The sequence below is a fragment of the Hermetia illucens genome, chromosome 3 (assembly GCF_905115235.1).
Source record: "Hermetia illucens chromosome 3, iHerIll2.2.curated.20191125, whole genome shotgun sequence".
Classification (NCBI taxonomy): Eukaryota; Metazoa; Arthropoda; class Insecta; order Diptera; family Stratiomyidae; genus Hermetia; species Hermetia illucens.
In genome coordinates this window covers 72,900,856-72,920,276 of record NC_051851.1, presented here as the reverse complement: position 1 = coordinate 72,920,276, position 19,421 = coordinate 72,900,856, and the positions used below count along the sequence as shown (strand labels likewise).

Genomic DNA, 19,421 nt, shown 5'->3' with positions numbered 1-19,421 from the left:
CGGTTTACGCGGTGCGCTGACGCAATACCTCTGAAGGCCATTACAACACAGTCATGTGCTCTGACCCTCTGTTAAGAGTGGCTTACGGGCTTCAATGTTCCAGTCGTAAGACCAGGAAAAGCAATTTGAATCTGCTCTCACACTCGCAGCTCGAAAAACTCCCGGGTTTCAAATGTCATCGGACAACTGCATACCACCCACAATCCAAAGGCATGAACGCTCAAGGCTGCTATTATTGAACGCAACGTATTCTAAGGAGCTCTACAGGTCTGCACCCACGTCAGGACTGCTGTCACCCGGAAGCCGCTACAGCTACCTTACGAAGGCCTCTACAAGGTTGTCGAGCGTAGAGAGCACTCTTTCGAACTGGATACGGTCTCCTTAAACAGGCCCAATGCCTTCTTGTGTGTGTAGGAGTAAGACTGAGTCCGTTTTGACGTCTGCCAGTAAGCCTTTGTGGCCGAGCAACGACGCCACGGGCTATCTCGCTGAGGCGCCTTGGTTTCACCTTCTTGTTTTCGCCTTGTTTTTTTACCAAAATGCCCAACGGCCTGGTAAACTTATTACTAAAATCTCAAAACGTTCGGATGTCGTACCGTACGGCATGAAAGTTTTTACGCCTTCCACTGATTTTGTTCTGCGCTTAATGATATTTGAGTATCGATGATTATTTATTCAAAGAATTTAACAAACATGCTTTATTTGGTGAACTTGGCACACATCCATGTTATGTACATACTTCCCAAGATATGAACTGAAAAACTACCTCAAGGCATGTAAACTGTCAGTTATTCAAAGAAGGTCCAGCGTTAAGTCAAATGCGATTTATTGAAAGAAAAATAAAAACACGAAGACAATACAAAACATGATTCTTACAAACTAATCGCTGTCCTCATCGATAAGTGCTGCCCAGCGCCGCGCTCCAATATCCTGTCCAACGATTTTTTGCTTTTTTGCGACAACTCCCTCCTCATCAAGATCCTCCGACCCGCCATTGACATCGTTTCGTGTACGTTTAATATTGGTTTCAGCGTTAATATTCGCGTCGTAGTCATCATCCTCAGGTGTCGGCGACATTCGAAGCGAATTGTTGGGAATGTCCCCCAGCTCCCCCGAACTGTTGGCTAAGGACGTTGATGATTGATTATTGACGTCAACATGTTGCTTTTGCGAATCATCCCTGGTTGTATTGATGCGTTTATCGACTTCATTGTTACCACTTGCGGATAATTGATCATCCTTTTCACGCCTGTCCACCGCTTTGAGATTGTCCTGATTTGAAATTGTTTTGTTTTCCACCTCGTCATCAGAGGAATCTGACTCGATAACGTTACGGCGAACACGTTGCGTTTTCTCGCTTTTACTGTTCCCGAGAGTGTTATCAACGGCGCCATCATCATTATCGATGGCATCGTCATCATCGTCATCCACGAGCTCAGCCAGACGTTTTCGAAGGTTTTCTGAATCGAAATCTTCGAGTGGGTTTTCATTGTCTGCATCACTGTTCTCTCTATTTTTATCATCCTGGGAACCTCCTTCCATTAGCATCTCGTTAATGTCGATTTTCTTGGAGCGGCCTCGACCTTTCGATGGCTTGCTATCGGCGTTGACCCTCTCCGTGCCAGCCTTTGTGCTTTTTCGCCCTTTTCTGGGCTTCAATGGGGCACGATGCTCGTCTTCATTATCGCTTTGATTGAATACTAAATTATCGAAATGTTCCCGGCGTTTACTTAAGAAATTTGCATGGGAATCGCTGTCGTTAGCACTGTCGTCTTCGTCATTGTCGTTGTCATCTGACGCCGATGAAGCGGTGTCCTCATTAGGATCCTGGTTGGCATCGGAATCATCATCCTTGCCCTGAGTCGAAGCATTCTCACTTGGCGCTGGGTTGTAAGTTCCGTCCAGCACTTCAAATCTAACTTTCAAATCGGCTGCATTCAGATAGACTGGTATCTTCCAGTATGTGTCGGTCCCTTCAATGGGCGGTTGGATACCCAGAGCTATTAGCAACCTTTTGAAAGTTTCATCGTCTATTGCCTCCTTTTCTATAGGCTGAAGAGGAAGTAGAGGTACTCCATCATCATTATCCTCTGACACCTCCTCGAAATCCTCGGATGCATCTTTGATTCCTTCCTTCAGCCAGTCCAAGGCTTCCTTGAACTTTTCATCGCACTGAGCAATCAAGAATTTCACAGTTCCAATATCCAGAGGAGTTTTCACGATAGTTTTTGATTTTTGAGGTTTTTTCGCTGGTTTCGGTTTAGATTTACGTTTGGGTTTCTGCTCTGCGATTTCTTCGTCCGAGTCTTCAGTACCTGAAACGTCTGATTGTTGCTTTTTCGGACGCGACTTTTTGGTCTTTTGCGGAACTATTTCCGATCGGTCAGCAATGAGACCGAGTTGGATCATTCGCTTGATTACGTTGTTTTTGGTGCGTTTTTCGTCGAATGCTTGCATGATCCGTGCAAGACAGTCTGAAAAAAGACGAGATTGTTAATTATTTTATAAAATGAAAAGATAAGGATTTTAGGACTCAAAATCCTGAGCTCGATATCAAACATTTTACGCAGAATTTTACTATTTATTAAGCCTTTGTTGAATCAACGAAAGGCTCCCTTCATTGTATTAATTACGAATAGGGAACAGCTGATTATTCCCTGTGAGTTGGGGCTTAAGAATACACTCAATGTTTCCCCTGCTTGTCGTGAGAGGCGACTAAAAAGTATAGAAATGTGTGGGCTAACCACCTGCAAATTTTGAAACTTAACTGTTACCGAAACGTCAACAAAGCCTCGGATAGGGGCTGGCGTTACGGCTACGACCTTTGGCTGTCGAAACCTGACTATGATTGATTTCTGGAATGTGCACATGTTCCTCGATAAAGGTAGCAAGAGTCCTCAGAATGCTCCTTTTCTTCAACTTGAGGTATTCTAGCCCTAAGCGAAGTAAGATAGTGGAGTATAGTGGGGATAATAGTACTCCTCTCCCTGTTCCGGCAATGTGCCTTCGGATTCTGGAAAGCCAAGTGATAGTAAATGCGAATCGGTGTCGGGTTATTTCTGACGGCTACCGCAAGACGCTCTTGACTTAGGAGCCCGTTTCTGACAGACTTCTAACTGCAAAATCCCCGGCCCAGGTCAAGGAACACCGCAATTGTACGTGATAGTACCAACGGAGACTTCCGATATAGTGGAGAATAATGATTTCCACGAGCAATTACACGCAATTAAAATCAGGCTTCCTAAAGGTGACATTGTGACCGTGATGAGTGATCTGGATGACAGAATGGGATCTGACAACACCTTGTTCGGACATGTGATGGTAAAACACGGTCTTGGCGATCGCAACGATAATGCCGGGAGGTTTGTGGATTTGTGCCACTTACATCGCCTCGTCATTGGTGGCACAGTTGTATTTCAACTGACCGATATCGCACGAGCAATCGAATCGACCACTCTATGATCAATAGTAGATTTAGGAGTTGTCTCCTCAATTTGCATAATAAGATAGGCGCTGATATCTGCGTCGAAAGGAATCACCATCTGATGGTCGCTTATTTTCGCACATGTGTAGCGTCCGCTACTTCTCGAAGGGCTGGAGAATTACGACCCCCAAAATTCAAAATCGGCTTATCATCATAACAAGCGGATACGGACTGATCCTCCCAGCAAAAGGAAAATCAACTCGGCCATCAATGTACTATAATAGAGTAAAGCCGCTGGGCTGGATGGTCTCCCCACAGAATTATTTATCGCTGAACCTGCATTTACTGTAGATCTGCTACTTCCACTCGTACGGAAATGTTGGGAAGCCGAGATCTTCCCCATGGAGTGGAAGAAGGGGATGATCGTTAAGATTCCAAACAAGTCGGGAAACCGGAAGCTAGACTCTTCAGATATAAAAGTTTTTGTGTTTCCCTATTGGAAGAACGATGTGTGAATGACAGGTCCGTGCGTACATAGTCAAAAATTCAATTGCCTTCTATTTTTTGAAGAGTTCTTTACAGAAATAATTTGATCTGGAAAACGTTGTATTGATAGCAGTTAACTTCATACGCTGCACACTAGGACCCCAATGCTACTAACAAATGTGAAGAAGCCAACCTACAACAGATACAAATTGATTTAGCCGTTTTGGCGGAAAGTGCGTGTGACAGACAGACAGTGAATAGAACTTAATAAGGTTTTGCTTTACACAAACGTTAAAAAAGACTGGGGAAATATAGATTCTTCATAAATGAAATTTTAATGTTTCGCTCGAATGACAGTTATTTCCGTATAATATCAGCATCTTATTTGCATGGTTTAATATGCTGTAAATTCACGCGGAATTGATATTTTGGAACTGCTATAACTTTGATACTGAGAGGCGGATTTCCATGAAACTTGGCAGGCGATACTGTCCTCGATACCGGTGCAAAATTTAGTACTCATAGGATGAACTTAAAGGAGGTTTTTCGGCCAATTTCAAAAAGTTGATATTATGCTATTATTTAAGGAAATATCGGAATGGGACATTTTTTGGGGCCTAGATTTCATATAAGCACACCATCTTGATTTTTCCACATTTTCGGGTTGGATAGTTTCCGAAAATTAGTACTGCGTCACTTCAAGTTTGCATATTTTCACTCCTTACTCGCGCACTTTTATGTTAAAACTAATATCAGTTTCGGAAAGTACTAGTCGGCACCTTTTCTTTGGTACCGCATAAGGCAATATTCTGTACAAAAAAAAATTTTACATATCCCGGTTGCTATAAGTTACTCACTGTATGCGTGGGATTTCATAGTTCCCATATGCGCACCAAATTTCAGTTGAATCGGTATAGTTGTTTTGGAGAAAAGTGCCTGTGACAGTCAGACAGACAGTGCATCGATTTTAATAAGGTTTTGTTTTACACAAAACTTTGAAAAGGGCACCCCGTTTTGAGTGTGACAATTGGAGGGGTCTCTGCGTGCTCTCTGCCGTCGGAAAGATAATAGCTAAGATGATCTTGGAAAGCATCATAGAACATTTTGGAAACTTCATCGAGAGAGCTGGCTAGTCTCTGCTCCGGATATTCTTATATTAACCATGTCAACAACAATAGTATGAAACATATTGACCGAAACCGGCGGTTTGCAACCTTGGCTGTTTTGAGCTTAGAACAAAATGGTAGTTATTTGGGGGGTAGGGTAGTCCTCCGCCATTTACTCAATGTCGAGCCGCATTAATTTTGAGGTCCAACTCCTCGACGGGTATTTTAGTTAATATATATATACGCAGCCAACGACATTTGTAGCCGCTTTCAGTCACGCTGCTCCGCAGGGCAGAAACGCGAGGTAGTCTTTTATGAGATCGTCTCTGCCCTGCAATCGAAGCCGTCAGCCATTACAAAAGTTTTTTTTTATATCTTCGGTATTCGCCCAAGAGAAAGAGTGGTCCGTGCTCTACGAGAAAGGAGTGAGTTCTACCTTAACAATAGTGCGGCCTGACATTAAGTATCCTTAACCAAAATACATTGCCATAACCGACAATCATGGCGAGTAGGCCAAGTAGCGGTTGTTTGCAATAATGTGAGAAACGGAAATGCCGAGGATTCGACCCGCTTCGTCAACTAACTGGCTATTACACCGACAAACGATTGTATATAGTACAAACGAGCAAATGATATATGTATATCGCTAACAAATTTCCACATCGAGACGTTGAGGCGCACAGTGTTTCATGACTGAATGGTAGAAAATCCATACAGTGTTATTAATTTGAACCAACCAACCAAACTGTCAACGTCTATGGTAAGTGGAAACTCCTTTTATGAACGGGCCGCACCGGGCAAATCAGGTGACCTAAAAGCTATGGGCCCCAGACTTCTAATGATTCCAATTAATCAATCCTTGTTCAACGTTGTCGCTAGCTCAGGACCGCCTTCGAATTTTATTTATGAACGAACTTTCAATTTTCAGGGCCCAAACTTTGAAATTGATGTTGGTCCTTAAACGCTTGCTACTATATTTTCAGCCATATTTTTCATGAAAGACTTAGTCATTATTTTCAGGACACTTAAGCGTATAGAAAAACAGCTTTATCGTCCCTAGAACGTCCTAGAAAGTAACTTATTTTGTACAGGAGCGACTACGAAAATATTTATTTGAACCGGAGGATTTCATGTCGACCTGTGCGAATAATTAGGTTATTCCCGACACCTGAACGAATGAACATGAAAACAAAATGGACTTACCGTTTTCCAGGCGAAACTCATCGTATAAACTCCTGAGCCGTTCATCTTCTTCATGTTGCCATAAATTTTTCTGAGCAGCTGCTGCTGTTGATTTCTTCGTTGGCGCCTTAAACATTAGACCCATCTCCTTCAGCTTTTTCAAAACACCCCGACGTGTACGAGTCTTGTCGATTAAATTGTCCAGAATCCAATCAATCACATCTGTAAAAGAATGACAGAAAAAATTGAGAGGAAAATGATGATGATGGCGGCGGTGATGAGGAAAAATAAGAAACGAAGGGGAAAAAGGACATGTCGAGATCGACTTTCAAAATTTAATTTGTATCGGCGATAGAGATGAATAAGAGATATTAACAGAATGTTTGGTAAGAAAGTTTGTGACACTTTGCCGTCTATATCTCTCCAGCATATTTCTATATATTGTTATACACATTTTCGAGGATCAACTCAAGTTATTCCCCCCTCTGGAGGGTAGATAGAATATTTAATGACAAATTTTAAGCCAACCCATAATCAAACCCAAGACTATCAAAGATGAAATCTGGGCGCAAGGTGTACCTCAGTTTCATAAATTTTGCCTCCGAAAAAGAGCTCTATGGTGACTGATTTATCTCCTTTCAGAACTACGACCATTGGATCTACTTATGGAAAATGAAGAATTAAATCAGAAGGAAAGAAATCCCTAAGTTCATCAATGGTATATTTGAGTTCAGAACATCTTATAGATTCGGTTGGCAACTGATCGCACTTATGCTATTAGAACCAATGAAGGTCAGACTTTATTACAAGCATAGGTGATGCAGCGAAAGCCTTATCCGGTAAGCAAGGCTGCTCACAGGACCTAGTCGCCGATGGGCAGCATCAGGAACGAGTTGATGACAACAGCGTGTAAGAAGCCGAGGAGTGTCCCCTTCTCACCATGGAAGAGAGCTGGAAGAGGCAGTCCTCCGTATAAAAAAATGCCGGTAGTGATATAGTGTTGCATCATCGATCATTGCTCGGCGAATTTAAAGCTTGTCTAGATGGATTGCGTTGATCAAGAAAGGCAAAGAAGACCCTGACTTGTTGTCCACATGCTGACCACTGTCTGTGGGAAAGCGCTCGAAAGCTTATCAGGAGTAGACTCGCTGAAGTGATGCGTGGAGACTTATCCTTAAAACAGTTCGGCTTTAGAGCAGGGAGATCTACGGTGGATGATGGCATGGCGATTGTGGATATGCTTCATCGAGTTGATGCACACAACCGCCATCCTCGTGAAGCTTGATATCAGAAATGTTTTTTATTTCATAAGATGGCACACTAGAAAATTACTTCCATGTGTTGGATTATCTGTTGCGGATATTGAGGGATTATCTGAGAAGCTCCCTGCCCTATGAGATGTTAAAGGGCCAGAGGAGGATGAAGACCACGGGGACTGACTTGTGGAATGCCTCTTACGATAGTCAGCGACGAACCGACATTCATGATTCCAGTTTTGTGCTGGAAAAAAACGCAAACCAAAAGCGAACAACTTCACGCAGGCAAAGCGGAGCAGTTTCCGGGTAGCATTGCCAGAGATTACGTTCAGATTATTCTTACTCTGATCGGTAGAAGGACCGCATGACGCAGTGTTCCTTGAACTAACAATTCCCTTCCCTCTCTCTCCTTGTGTCGGTGAAAGGCATTCCCTGGCTTACAGGCGGAGAGATAGCTTGAAGTAATGTGAGAAACGGATCCAGGCTAGTTCTCCGACGATTAGAAAGTGTTTAGTTGGAAGTCCGACTGCGGACCGATGCGGGATTATAACACTGTACATAACGGCATTCACTTATCCTAACCCAGAAAACGCCCCATCGCTGCTACTTTCCCATCGATAGACCCACTACCACTTCTGCCTCCCGATCAACACGTTCACGAGCAATTAGCCTGTGCGCCGAGAAATTGTATTAGGTCAGCGTATCCTGATGAAGAACAAAACAAGCCGGGAAACCGGAAGCTGGGCGCTTCAGGTATGAAAGGTTTTGTTTGCTTCTCTGTGAGTATATTTGAGTGTAGAACTATTCCATTTGTACGTAGCCCGTTATATATTTGCATTTAGCATGTCTGACTACCCACTTCAATATGTTGTTGATATTTAGTTGCAATAATTTACAGGGGAGAGTCAACTTTGAGGTACTGTAACTTTGTTAATAATAGTTTGATTTTGATCAAACTTGGGGATAATATGGTTCATATTATATTTTATATTACTACCAAATTTTATAAGTCTGGGATACACTTAAGGGGGGATTTACCCAATTTCCCCAAAAATATGATAATATACTACTACTATTATTAACTTAATTTGAATAGATATCGATATGGAGAGTATTTTGAGGATACCATATAGCGGCAGCTTCCTGATTTTTTTCAGATTATTGGGTTGGGTAGTTTCCGAGAATGGCTCCGTTAAAGAAATCGTCACTTTCCACCCCTCCCACTCGCCGCCTTTTTAACAAGTCTCAAAACTAAGAGCGGCTTCGAAAAATACTAATCGAGACCTTTCATTTGATACCCCATATGACTACATTCGGTGAAAAAAAATTTACATCCCACCCCCCTAAATTCAACCTAAAAGGATATCACTCACTGCATGTTTGGGGGTCTACAGTTCCCACCTTCTCACCAAATTTCGTGTCAATCGGTATAGCCGTTTCTGAGAAAAGTGTTTGTGACAGACAGACAGACAGATAGACAGACAGACAGACATTGAACCGATTTTAATAAGGTTTTGTTTTGCAAACAAAACCTTAAAAACAGAAAAAACTATAAGCATAGGACAGATATTTGTATTAAGATAACTGACGAATCTAGCGCTGTTAATGTAACGTCAAGTACGGTACCTCCGCCACAGAAACGAAGCTGCTCGTTAATGCAGATATGAAAACTGTGATGATCCACCAAACTGAGAATTTTATTTTTGATGGCGTTTCGATATTAGCCCGGTTCTACTCGTCGCCTTTACCAATTCCACAGCCGTTTAGCCAAGGTCCGTGACTCGGTGAGAGAGCAGATGTTGTCAGTGCAATCGATAGAATTGTTTTCTGGATGCGGTTAACAAAGCGCCTCGAGAGCTTTAATCCCTTAATTCAACACACACCGGTCACGTTCAGGAATCTTTTTTTAAGGAGTGGAAAGGGGAGAAGAAAACCCTGCTAGAGAATACTGATGAGCACCGCGCTACGATCCAAAGAGATTTCACTTTCGCCAGAAATATTCCTAAGGCTTATCGAAAAAAAAACGCAATATAACGCTTGACTAACTGTGGATATATAAGCGTCGCGTAGGCGACGCGGCAACTACAGAGATATTTTGCGTGGTCGTTGTTGTTGAAAAAACGCTAGCTTCAATAATCCTCAAACTCATAAATTAACATTCCGGAAACATAATTGAAAAGTAAACTGGATGCTTACATCGGCGTTAATGTACCAAACATAGTAACACCTTTTCAATCATTGTAAAATAATGCACAAAGTTATGTCTTTCTGAAGAAGGAAGATGGAACATTTATCGAGAACAGGACAGGATACATCTACTTCTCACAACTCATTTCGCAGGGTTCTACTCCACGGAGGAAGGCAACAATAGCATTTTGCCTGACACACCGACCACGCACAGGAGGGGGAAAGGTTAATTGGAAACTAGCGGAAGAAGTATGCTAGAAGGCTAAAGTAAGATGGGCAGTAAAAAACTTTCAACCACTGAAATCAGCCGACAGTAGATGGCATTTTGTCAGTTGTTTTTGGACATAACGATAACGCATCGGACACATAGATGCGAAATACCTTAATCCGTAAGGCAGTGGAAAATACCCCGGCGTTCTTGATGGGCAGAATGTCAGAGAGTAGGCAAATAAAAGTACCGACAGGTACAAATTCTGTTGTCTTGAACACTATTCAAGGTTTTCCATAAGGTATCCCACCTGATCATCACTTATTATTTAACTCGCGTTACGCTGATGATATCGTTTTAATTTGCACTGGCAAATATGAGGATACTTTATGTGACAGAATTCAATACGGACTGCAAATCACCAGTAACTGGTGCAGAAAGGTAAAATATTTGGGAATCTAAAGCAAAAACTACTCTGAAAAGCACATGTTGAAAACCTTTGTTGGAAAGCCACATGGGTTTAGATGACTTGCAGGTCCATAGCAGGGAACAAGCGGGGATTCTCCCAAAATTCTGCATTTATACAAATTCTGATATACACTGCAATAGTAAGGTCAATGATTACTTATGGGGCGGAACTCAGCACAACAGCCAGGGAGATTCACTAGCTTTAAAGCCTGAGAACATGCCCAACGGCATCACTAGAGATCCTTCTAAGATTGAGTCCTCTCCAGCTGCACGTACACAAGGGGGAAAAATGGCATCTTCTCTTCAGATGAATCAACACCGCTACTGAACGGGACAAATGCGAAGGAAGCGGAAGGCGAAAAATTTCCTTCAGGAACCAGATGCCCCATTCACATGCACAAAATGGAGCGTAGTTTCAACTCAAAACGTACTGAAAACGGAACAAAGCTACAACTGCAAAAGGACTGAAAAAGACACCCTCTCCACAACAGAAATCATTACATAAATAGTACATAAGATCAGCAGCAGAAGAATATATCCTGGACATATTATACTAAGGACATGGGAAAATATAATACCCAAGAAAATCGGGGGCCTACGGAAATTTCTACATCCTGAAGCTACGGCAGAAATAAGAGAATGAACACAGATCGCTGTATCTATGCAGCTTCTAAATATATTTAATAGTATGTAACTATGCTTCGGATAAAAATCACTCGCAGAAATTCCGAAGTATCACCGAATATTTCTATTATCAAATCCCCATCTTCATCCTTACAAAACACACTGCTTATAACTATCCTAACACTTCCTGGTCGGCTTTCTATTGACTTGAATCCTAGGCTCTAGCCGGATAAAGCTCCCCTCGTTTGGTGATAATGATATTTTCGAGTGCCTCCAAGAGTGATGTATCGCATACACCATTGACAATTTATCAAGATGGAATACTGCTGCCGGTCTTGTTCTCTATAAAAAGCACATCGGCTTCCTGTTGGAACAGTAGCGAGACCTCATACAATATGGACAATTAATCATGGAACTGACGACCGATGAGGAAGAAAAGAAACAACACTCAGATTTCGATTTAAGGAGAGAATGTCTCAAAAGGCCATCGAGAATGACGGATAAAATCTATTTGAAGGGAGACTTAAGGAGATGCGAATGAATCTGAAAGCTGATTCGTTTTCACTCGTCGCTACTGTCGTCCTCGCTAATTTATAATTGAAAACTTAAAGGACAATTTGTTATAGTGTAAGATATGATGAAGTCCGGTAACTAGACTGAGAACGCATAGCTTAAGCTTCCTGCTGCAAAATGAACAGCTTTCTCTGCATCGATTTAAGGACATCCGCTTTAAAAATGGGAACAGGGTTATATTGATGCAAATTAGAATGAGGATTGCTTTATTGTCGAGTTGGCAGAAAGAGTTTTGCATGGTTGCATTATATTGAGCTGGACCGAGAGGATAATTCCTTTAGTTAAACCTAACTTTTGATATATTGCGTCCTAGATATGTAACAGCGAGAAATCTCTTCCTCCAAAAAACCATGAATTAACTCCCACGACGCTTCAAGATCAGTTTAGATGTGAGTATTGAAATACAATCTCATCGCATTTGGAACGCCACAAAAAACCGCAGGTGCCCTAAAATCAGTGTCTTCTTTTTCTCTTCTAAATCTTTCATGTTAATGATGATTGAGATAATTTCGTAATCTTTCCTTAGAAATATAAAATCGAATCGAATCGAATCGAATCTTGAAAGGTGTGTCAAAGATTGTCATTCTTCGTGTTTCGGTCACCTGATTGTGAATGAGTAATATAGGATTCAACACAACTGCCCGACTTTTACCAACTACAATCGCTGATATCTCAAAATTCGGACGTGCTCCTATTCCGTAACAAAAGTTTGCACAATTAGGAGACATGAAGAGTTTGAAGGAAATACTATAGGGTATATTTATTTGACGTGATTACCATCTACTGTATAAGGTACCTTGATTTCATCCCTATCAAATTTGTTTATAATAACCAAGGCCGCGGACCGTCAAGAAAATTATGGGATTGAATTTTTGACTGAGAATCGAAATGTTAGTTATATTCAGGCGTAGTGGGGAAACAGAATTCCTGAGTAAGCTCGTCGAAGACTAATCTCCAAAGGGAAAGCAAAACAAGAACAATGACTGGATTTTCTTACGAAATAAATATACACGTGATGTTCATAGAAGATTCCCGATGAACACAGAAAAGGTTAACTAGTAAGGGACGAAAGCATGCGATAACACTGCCAGCCGGATGGATGTTCGAGACAAGGAGATTTTATCAGAAACTTAGATTGAAGCCCGCCAGCAACAATCGAGAGAAGCACACAGGCATATAAGCGAAATAGAAATAAATGCTTCAAACAGCTATGAAACGACGCTGACATAAAAATTGGAATAACGTTTACAGTATGATAATGAAAAAACTACAAAGCCCAAGATCACAGCAGGTGCCTTCGTTTTCTAACATTTTTACTATTCAGATTCCTTATCACCAACAACTGCGCGACGTCTCCAGTTACCATGGATTTTCTGCAGGAGGATCAGCGGCATTAACATGCCGAGTTTCGATGGCCTTCCCAACCAAATTTTTAAGTTGGCAGTGAGAATTATGACTGAATTATTCGCCAACACTTTCAACACGTACCTTAGAAAAGTCCAGAATCATATCGACGATTATTTACAAGGCTGCTACCCATTTTCCCAAACAAAAGAAACCCTCTCGGAGCGCCAGAGTAGGTTTCGTTGTGCCCATTCCACTGTAGTGCAATGGGAAACAGGCATGAGACGCGCACTAGCAAGGTAGGGCTCTGCCGGCTTGCCGTGGGTGATTTGACTAAGACAGGTACCCCTGCATATTGGCGGGTTTTGTTCAAAATTACCTCTCAAGAAAGACTCTATTCCTACGGGAAACAGGAAGCCCGCACTTACAATTCCCCATAAATTCGTCTGATTAATCTGAAAGTCGGCAGCTATTATATTTAGAACCACTAAAAATGAGGCAGAGAACGCTGCCGATGCAGAGAACGCTTTTTATTGGACAAACGGCACGCACCCGTTTTAGGAAATAATGCTAATTGCAGTCCTGGATTAATTTTTCAACCATAATCTAAAATTCTGCGGCAGAAAATTTATATGCATCCCCAGCAACTCCGACGATTCTATGTCAAATCAATGATAAGATTGCATTTCGACTGTGTGCTAATATGTGGCTACTGTAACCACAATCACTTGTGTATTGTGACGCAGTTACGGCTGTCAGAAGATTCGCTTGTGCGCTACTGGTGAGCAACCAAAGGGATCCACCATGGAAAATTCGTATAGAATGTTGGCGTAACTAACTAAGGCCGAACATTGCTAGGCTAACCCAAATTGGCACTGGTAATGCCAGCAGACGAGTTAATACCAACGTGCAGATTGTTTACAGGAACTATACCATTCTCGGTGAAACACTCGTAGAAGATAATACATCATTCTTCATACGTACTCGAGTATTCGGATGGAATTTTGGAGTAATCCGCCCAGCATGCTAAGTGGATTACCGCCGAAAACACCCGCTATGTCACTACGCCGGGCATGAATTTCACGGATGGTACCGAAGAGGAGATTCGAAGAGCCATAAATAGCTCCAAGAAGTGGAAAAATCCTGGTTTGGATCAGATGCAGAATTTCTGTTATAAAAAGTTTGCTGGTATAAATGATCCGTTGGCACACAGCATAAACCAGGCCAAAAGTCGGCCCGAGAAATTCCACCTTTCCTCACGCGGGAATTACACAAGGCCGATTACTTGCTTACCAGCTCTCCACAAATTCATAACATCCATTATTAGTGGAAGGATCAATGCGCACTTCGAGACCAATAAAATTCTGTCCGAAGAGCAAAAAGGCTGCCGAGTTGAGTCGAGGGGTTCCATTATCGACTCGGTAGTTACAGGAAGGGGGCATACCACCTTGACAGTGCGTTCAGTTCCAGGTACCAACACCCCAGAGCCCATCCGCATACGAAGAGGCATTTTCTAAGGGATTCATTGAGTCCTCTTTGAATATCCTTCCATAGCTACTGAACGATGCTAGGAGGCATGATTTTAGAATAAAGTATAGTCTGCGTGCTCCAAGCGGACACACTTGATGCACTTAGTTGACATCGAATTGTTTGATTGCACTGATGCCCACCTTGGGAATCTGTAACCAATAGTAGACATGTTTAGCCGTGATATTCGGATCGAATTTGGATTAGACAAGTATCGAATTCAAGCAAAGGTCACCACCAGTCGCATGGCGAACATAGCATTGGTGACTTCCACATCCAAGCCATGACGGGAACAGGCTTCTACAAACACCTAGGAACTATTCTTGAGTTAGTGATCTGAAGGATATTCTGCTGTTCCAGTTCCAACGACGTGTGCAGCTTTTGCTGAAATCGCATCCTTCAAGGAAGAATAATATAACCGCGAACATATTCGCTATCCCTTCACATGCAGACGTATGCGGCCGATTTGCGTGGATGAAGGCCAATATGAAAAACGTCTAGCGGCGGATACTTACTACTATGTTTAACTTTCGAATATACTATCCAAATTCTGCCATGAAGCAGAGATGAACGTGCCCCGTGATACTGGATGCTGAAGCGTGGTTGACATTGCGACACAGTATCATCCTCAAGTCGGCTTGCCACACGCTTCTTTTTATAACAAAAAGCAGGTGAGTCACTTGCATGCGATTGTTTATAGGGAGCATTGAGGACTGATTCCGCCTAGTTTGAAGGGTCGATCTTTCGATAACTTTTTGAACGAGTATTATTGATCGCTCTGACGGAAAAGGAAGGACGAGCAATTCGGATTTCGTAAGACGAGATCCACAGTCGGCGCCATCAACATGGTGATTGCCTTGGCTCAGGCTGTAATAGCGGGGATATAAAAAAATGCGTTCAGCATTGCCAAATGGAAGAACATTATCGAAGCCCTAATCAGCCTACAGGCCACGAAATACATTGCACGCCTATCACTTGCTGAACATAAAACAGAAGTAGTTCTAATCAACAAGTGAAGAAAGGAGACAATCGTCAACATTAAAGTCGTTGAACGGATAAGTTACTAGAAACCAGTGTTTAGGGAGTAATGATTGACAGAAATGTATGGTTGCCGTTCACCCCTTGGTGGGGTATAGCGCTTCTATCACACCTTCGTGCCATCCCTCGCGGTTACCTGAAATGCGTTTCGGCTCCCCCCACGACTTCAAGAAAAGCTCACACTCGTCTTCTACTGTTCTGTGTCAAGTGCCCTTAGGGCGGCCCACTCATCGGTTCTCTTGGGAAAGTGGATTCCACTGCATGGCATAGTCTGCAATGTAATTGTCACCTTCCTTAATATGTGACCTATCCACTGTCACTTCTGTCTTTATATATCATCACATACGAGTGTCAAGTCGGTGCATCGACCAAGTTGTTCGTCTGAGATAGTGTCAAGCCAGCGTATTCCGATGATACGACGCAGACAGATATTGACGAAGGCTTCGAGCTTTTGAGTAACAGTAGAGTTCATTTTCCATGTGCTTCTCTCATATAACAGCCCAGAAACAGAAACAGTCTAAACTTGCTCTCAGCGTTGAGGTAATTGCATTTCCAGATTTTAATCAGGATAGCGGAAGCAGATCTAACGTTGTTAATGCGTCGGCAACGTCTAGTTCGGTGCCGGTGTCGGCAGAAACCACATTTCCTAGACATACAAATCAATCAACAAACGTTGCTCTGCCTATTAATGCAGATAGGGAGAGCGCGGTGACTCATTATACTAAGAACCTTGGTTTTGTTGGTGTTTCATCTTCAGTCCAACTCTGCTTGCCTCTCTTTCAAAATCCAGTCATTTGGTCAAGGTCCATGACCCGATGAGAGAGCAAACAAATGCCATCAGCTTAGTCAAGGTGTTTGACGAAAGATCTCATCGTCCATTGAATATCTCCATGTCCTCCGGACAAGGCAGCTGGCATGCTGCCTATTGACAGAAAACTTAACTAAACACATTGAGTGTGCAGCAACTAAAGTATTTTCCACCGCTGCAACTATTTTAAAAATACTACTGAACGTTGATGGATCAAGAAAAAGTCGACGTCTTTTTGTTGCAAGGGTAATTAGCCCTTTACCCTACGCAGTTCCAGTTTGAATAGCTATTACGGAAAATAAATTAAACTGCAGAAAACTAGGAACGGCGCATTGACTAAGCAGTGCTTATCGAACAATATCGGGATAAACAGCATTTGTAGGGGAGCTTTTTACAGAGCTCTTGGCGAATGAAGAAAACAAGAAAAGTAGAGAACAACAAGAAGCCGCAGTTAAGAACAGATCCAGCCCCAAAACGCAATGCTTTATAGCAGTCACGTGGGGAAAGTGGAAGGAGAAGAAAGTGGCTTTAGTGAGCGAGAGTCTCACATAACTGCATGTAGTAGCAGATTTTGAACCGCTCCACTTTCTAACAATGAACAAAAAAAGGAAATAAACAGATAGACCAGTCATAGACAAACAGATTCATCTAAAAACTAGCCGGCCATGAGTTCCCTATCCAAGTTAGGCGCTTCTTTGTTAGTCAGGAAAATTAACTATTTTGTTGGTTTTTACAGTAACCTTGGCACGGTTGGTGGCATTCCGAAACTCAAATAATTGTAATACTAACCCTATGAAATAAAATTAAATGAGATATAGAGATATCGACGATGTGCATCTACCATTGTATCTCAGAAGAAGCAAAGAGGATCGAACGCGGGGCAGTAGTATTATGAAAACGAAAAAAAATATTTCATCTGAGTTGGCTCCATATAACATCTCTCACGTTTCCAATATGAAAACATGACAGTCGGAAAATATATTTTTGAAGAATATTATGGTGCGCCAGAGAAATCATCCTAAAGAAGACTCCATTGAAAATTAAAGAAAAGTGTAAAAAATTTACGTCTTCATATCTAATACGAAAAAATTTCGAAGCTCTCAGGTTTCCGTTTTTAACCCGATTTTAAGAAGATATTTCAGTCTATCTTGCTGCCAATCTTGGCTTTCGCTGTACTCTTCCATTCATTTAATATTGGTTTTATTGCACATAAAGGCAATAAATAGTCCACTTTTGACAAATTAAGCACGTTCCAACCAATTTTGACGGTTATTGAAACCGAGCATCTTCACACCAGAAAACTTACAAAACTCTAGTCAAACATTTGAACTGCCTCATACAAGGTATTTTCATACGACTTGTTGAAAATGTCCAAACATCCTAATGGATTTGGAGAAAAAAAAATTATATATTCTAGAACTTGAAAAAATGCGTTTCCTTTCTCCATATTTAACTCCTGTCGCCAGCAAGTGAACAATACCTTGATCCGTTTGAGGATTCCTTTGATTCTCCTCAAAAAGCGTCTGCAACTCATTTTCCTGCTCTTCCGTCCATGCCCCTTTAGTGGCTCTGAAAATTTCAAGAGAAAGTAATTAATAATTTAATCTTGAAGCTGAAATTTGGGGTGGTATAATCGATAAAAATTAAATCATCATTAAATTCAGCTTACCCGTGGTATGTATCCGTGTATCCGGTTTCTAGGTCATTAGCTTCTTTCAAAGTTTTGTAGAAGAGCAACTCTGCATATATTTTCGGATTATTAGGAGCAGTTTCCACAAACTGACGAACAACGTAGATCCCCAAGCGCCGCAACTCCTCACTATGTTTATCACGTGGGGAATTGAAGACCTTTTGAAATATTTTGAAGAGTGTGGCCTGGAAATAGGACAGAATTTCTTCGTAAATTACCATAAATTATTTGGAGGACACGAAAATGAGGTGCAATTTGAGAAAGTATTGTTCTATATTCTGAGTACTTCGCGTCAACGTACCTGGTAAAGCATTGCCGAACACTTGAGCTCATAAGCAATTCGATACAAAATAGTCACAGCTGCCCGCAAGGACTTCGTTGGCATAGTTTCCCAGTCCGATAATGCAATTGTGCATGCACGGATGATTTTCGGACTCAAGAGTCTGAAACGACAGAAAACCCGATAAATAAATGAGAACTCCATCGCCATCAATATTGGCAGCATATTTAATTTGTATCCTTTCCGTTTCCAATCCGCAATCAAGTCGAACTGTAATAAACATTGATTTCGCCATCGGGAGAGGAAAATCCAATTCTCGCAAGAAACAAGATTATTTCTGTCATGACTGCAAATTACTTCTCTTTTTGCAAAGCTCATCAGCATCAAGAAGAAACGAACTGATTCAAAGGATAACAAGCAAATTCAAATCAAATTGAGAGCTTAGAGTGCGATCATCCAGCTCTCGATTGGTTTGCATGCTGCATTCACATAAACGCAAAGTTGCAGTGCAAGGGAAAGTGCATATCATAAAAACCAAACGAAATATATGGGAAAAGCATGGAGTCCAATTTTGTTCTTTCTCTATTAAAAAGTCAATCTGCTGGCATAAACACAAATCCGAGCGAATCGGAATGGATGAGGGTCGAGGGCGTCCGAGCGGGGATGGGGTTGAAATTAATTTGATTTGAAGAAATTTGTGAGAGATATACAAAAAGTTTCATTTTTCGATTTTTGATTGTTTAAAGGTTCAATCCGAGCTGAATCATTTTCAATTAGTTGGTGGAATACAGCTCCTCAAAGGATTTCTGCATTACCAACTGCAGCTTCTTTCCCACATCTGAAATGGACAAAAAGAGTTCAGTTTGTTATCGCTATCATTATTGCTATCACTGCATGCAGTGTTGGTGAAGGATTTCGGTTTAAGTTAGGAGGGTGTGAATGGAGGGAGAATTTTTCATACTTTTCTATCTCTAACGAAAGCTACAATTTCTTTTTAGGGAAAGCTACAATTGTTTGTTTAAGGGAATTATGTCGATAGACTAGAAAAGAGTTTTGTATAGACCATCAACGAAAACTTGGTTATCACCTCGTCAAGGAGAGTAGAATCCATCGACACTTCACGACACTACACTACACTAAGCTAAAAAAGTCAACAACTAGGGGTGAAGCCGAAATGAGCACCGGGGCAGCTACTCTAGAATTACCTGTCTCTTGGGGAA

At 41.7% G+C, this 19,421-nt stretch overlaps 1 protein-coding gene across 1 annotated transcript in view; it reads right to left on the bottom strand.

Moving 5' to 3' along the window:
* Positions 1-827: 827 nt before the first annotated feature.
* LOC119651054 (protein timeless homolog) overlaps positions 828-19,421 on the bottom strand; it is a 543,993-nt gene continuing 525,399 nt past the window's right edge. The window contains exons 14-18 of the mRNA XM_038054383.1: positions 18,223-18,364; positions 17,901-18,106; positions 17,712-17,800; positions 6,220-6,420; positions 828-2,474 (exon numbers count right to left, since the gene is read on the bottom strand). Coding sequence (XP_037910311.1) covers positions 880-2,474; positions 6,220-6,420; positions 17,712-17,800; positions 17,901-18,106; positions 18,223-18,364 — 2,233 coding nt within the window. The 3' untranslated portion in view covers positions 828-879. The remainder of the gene's footprint in view (positions 2,475-6,219; positions 6,421-17,711; positions 17,801-17,900; positions 18,107-18,222; positions 18,365-19,421) is intronic.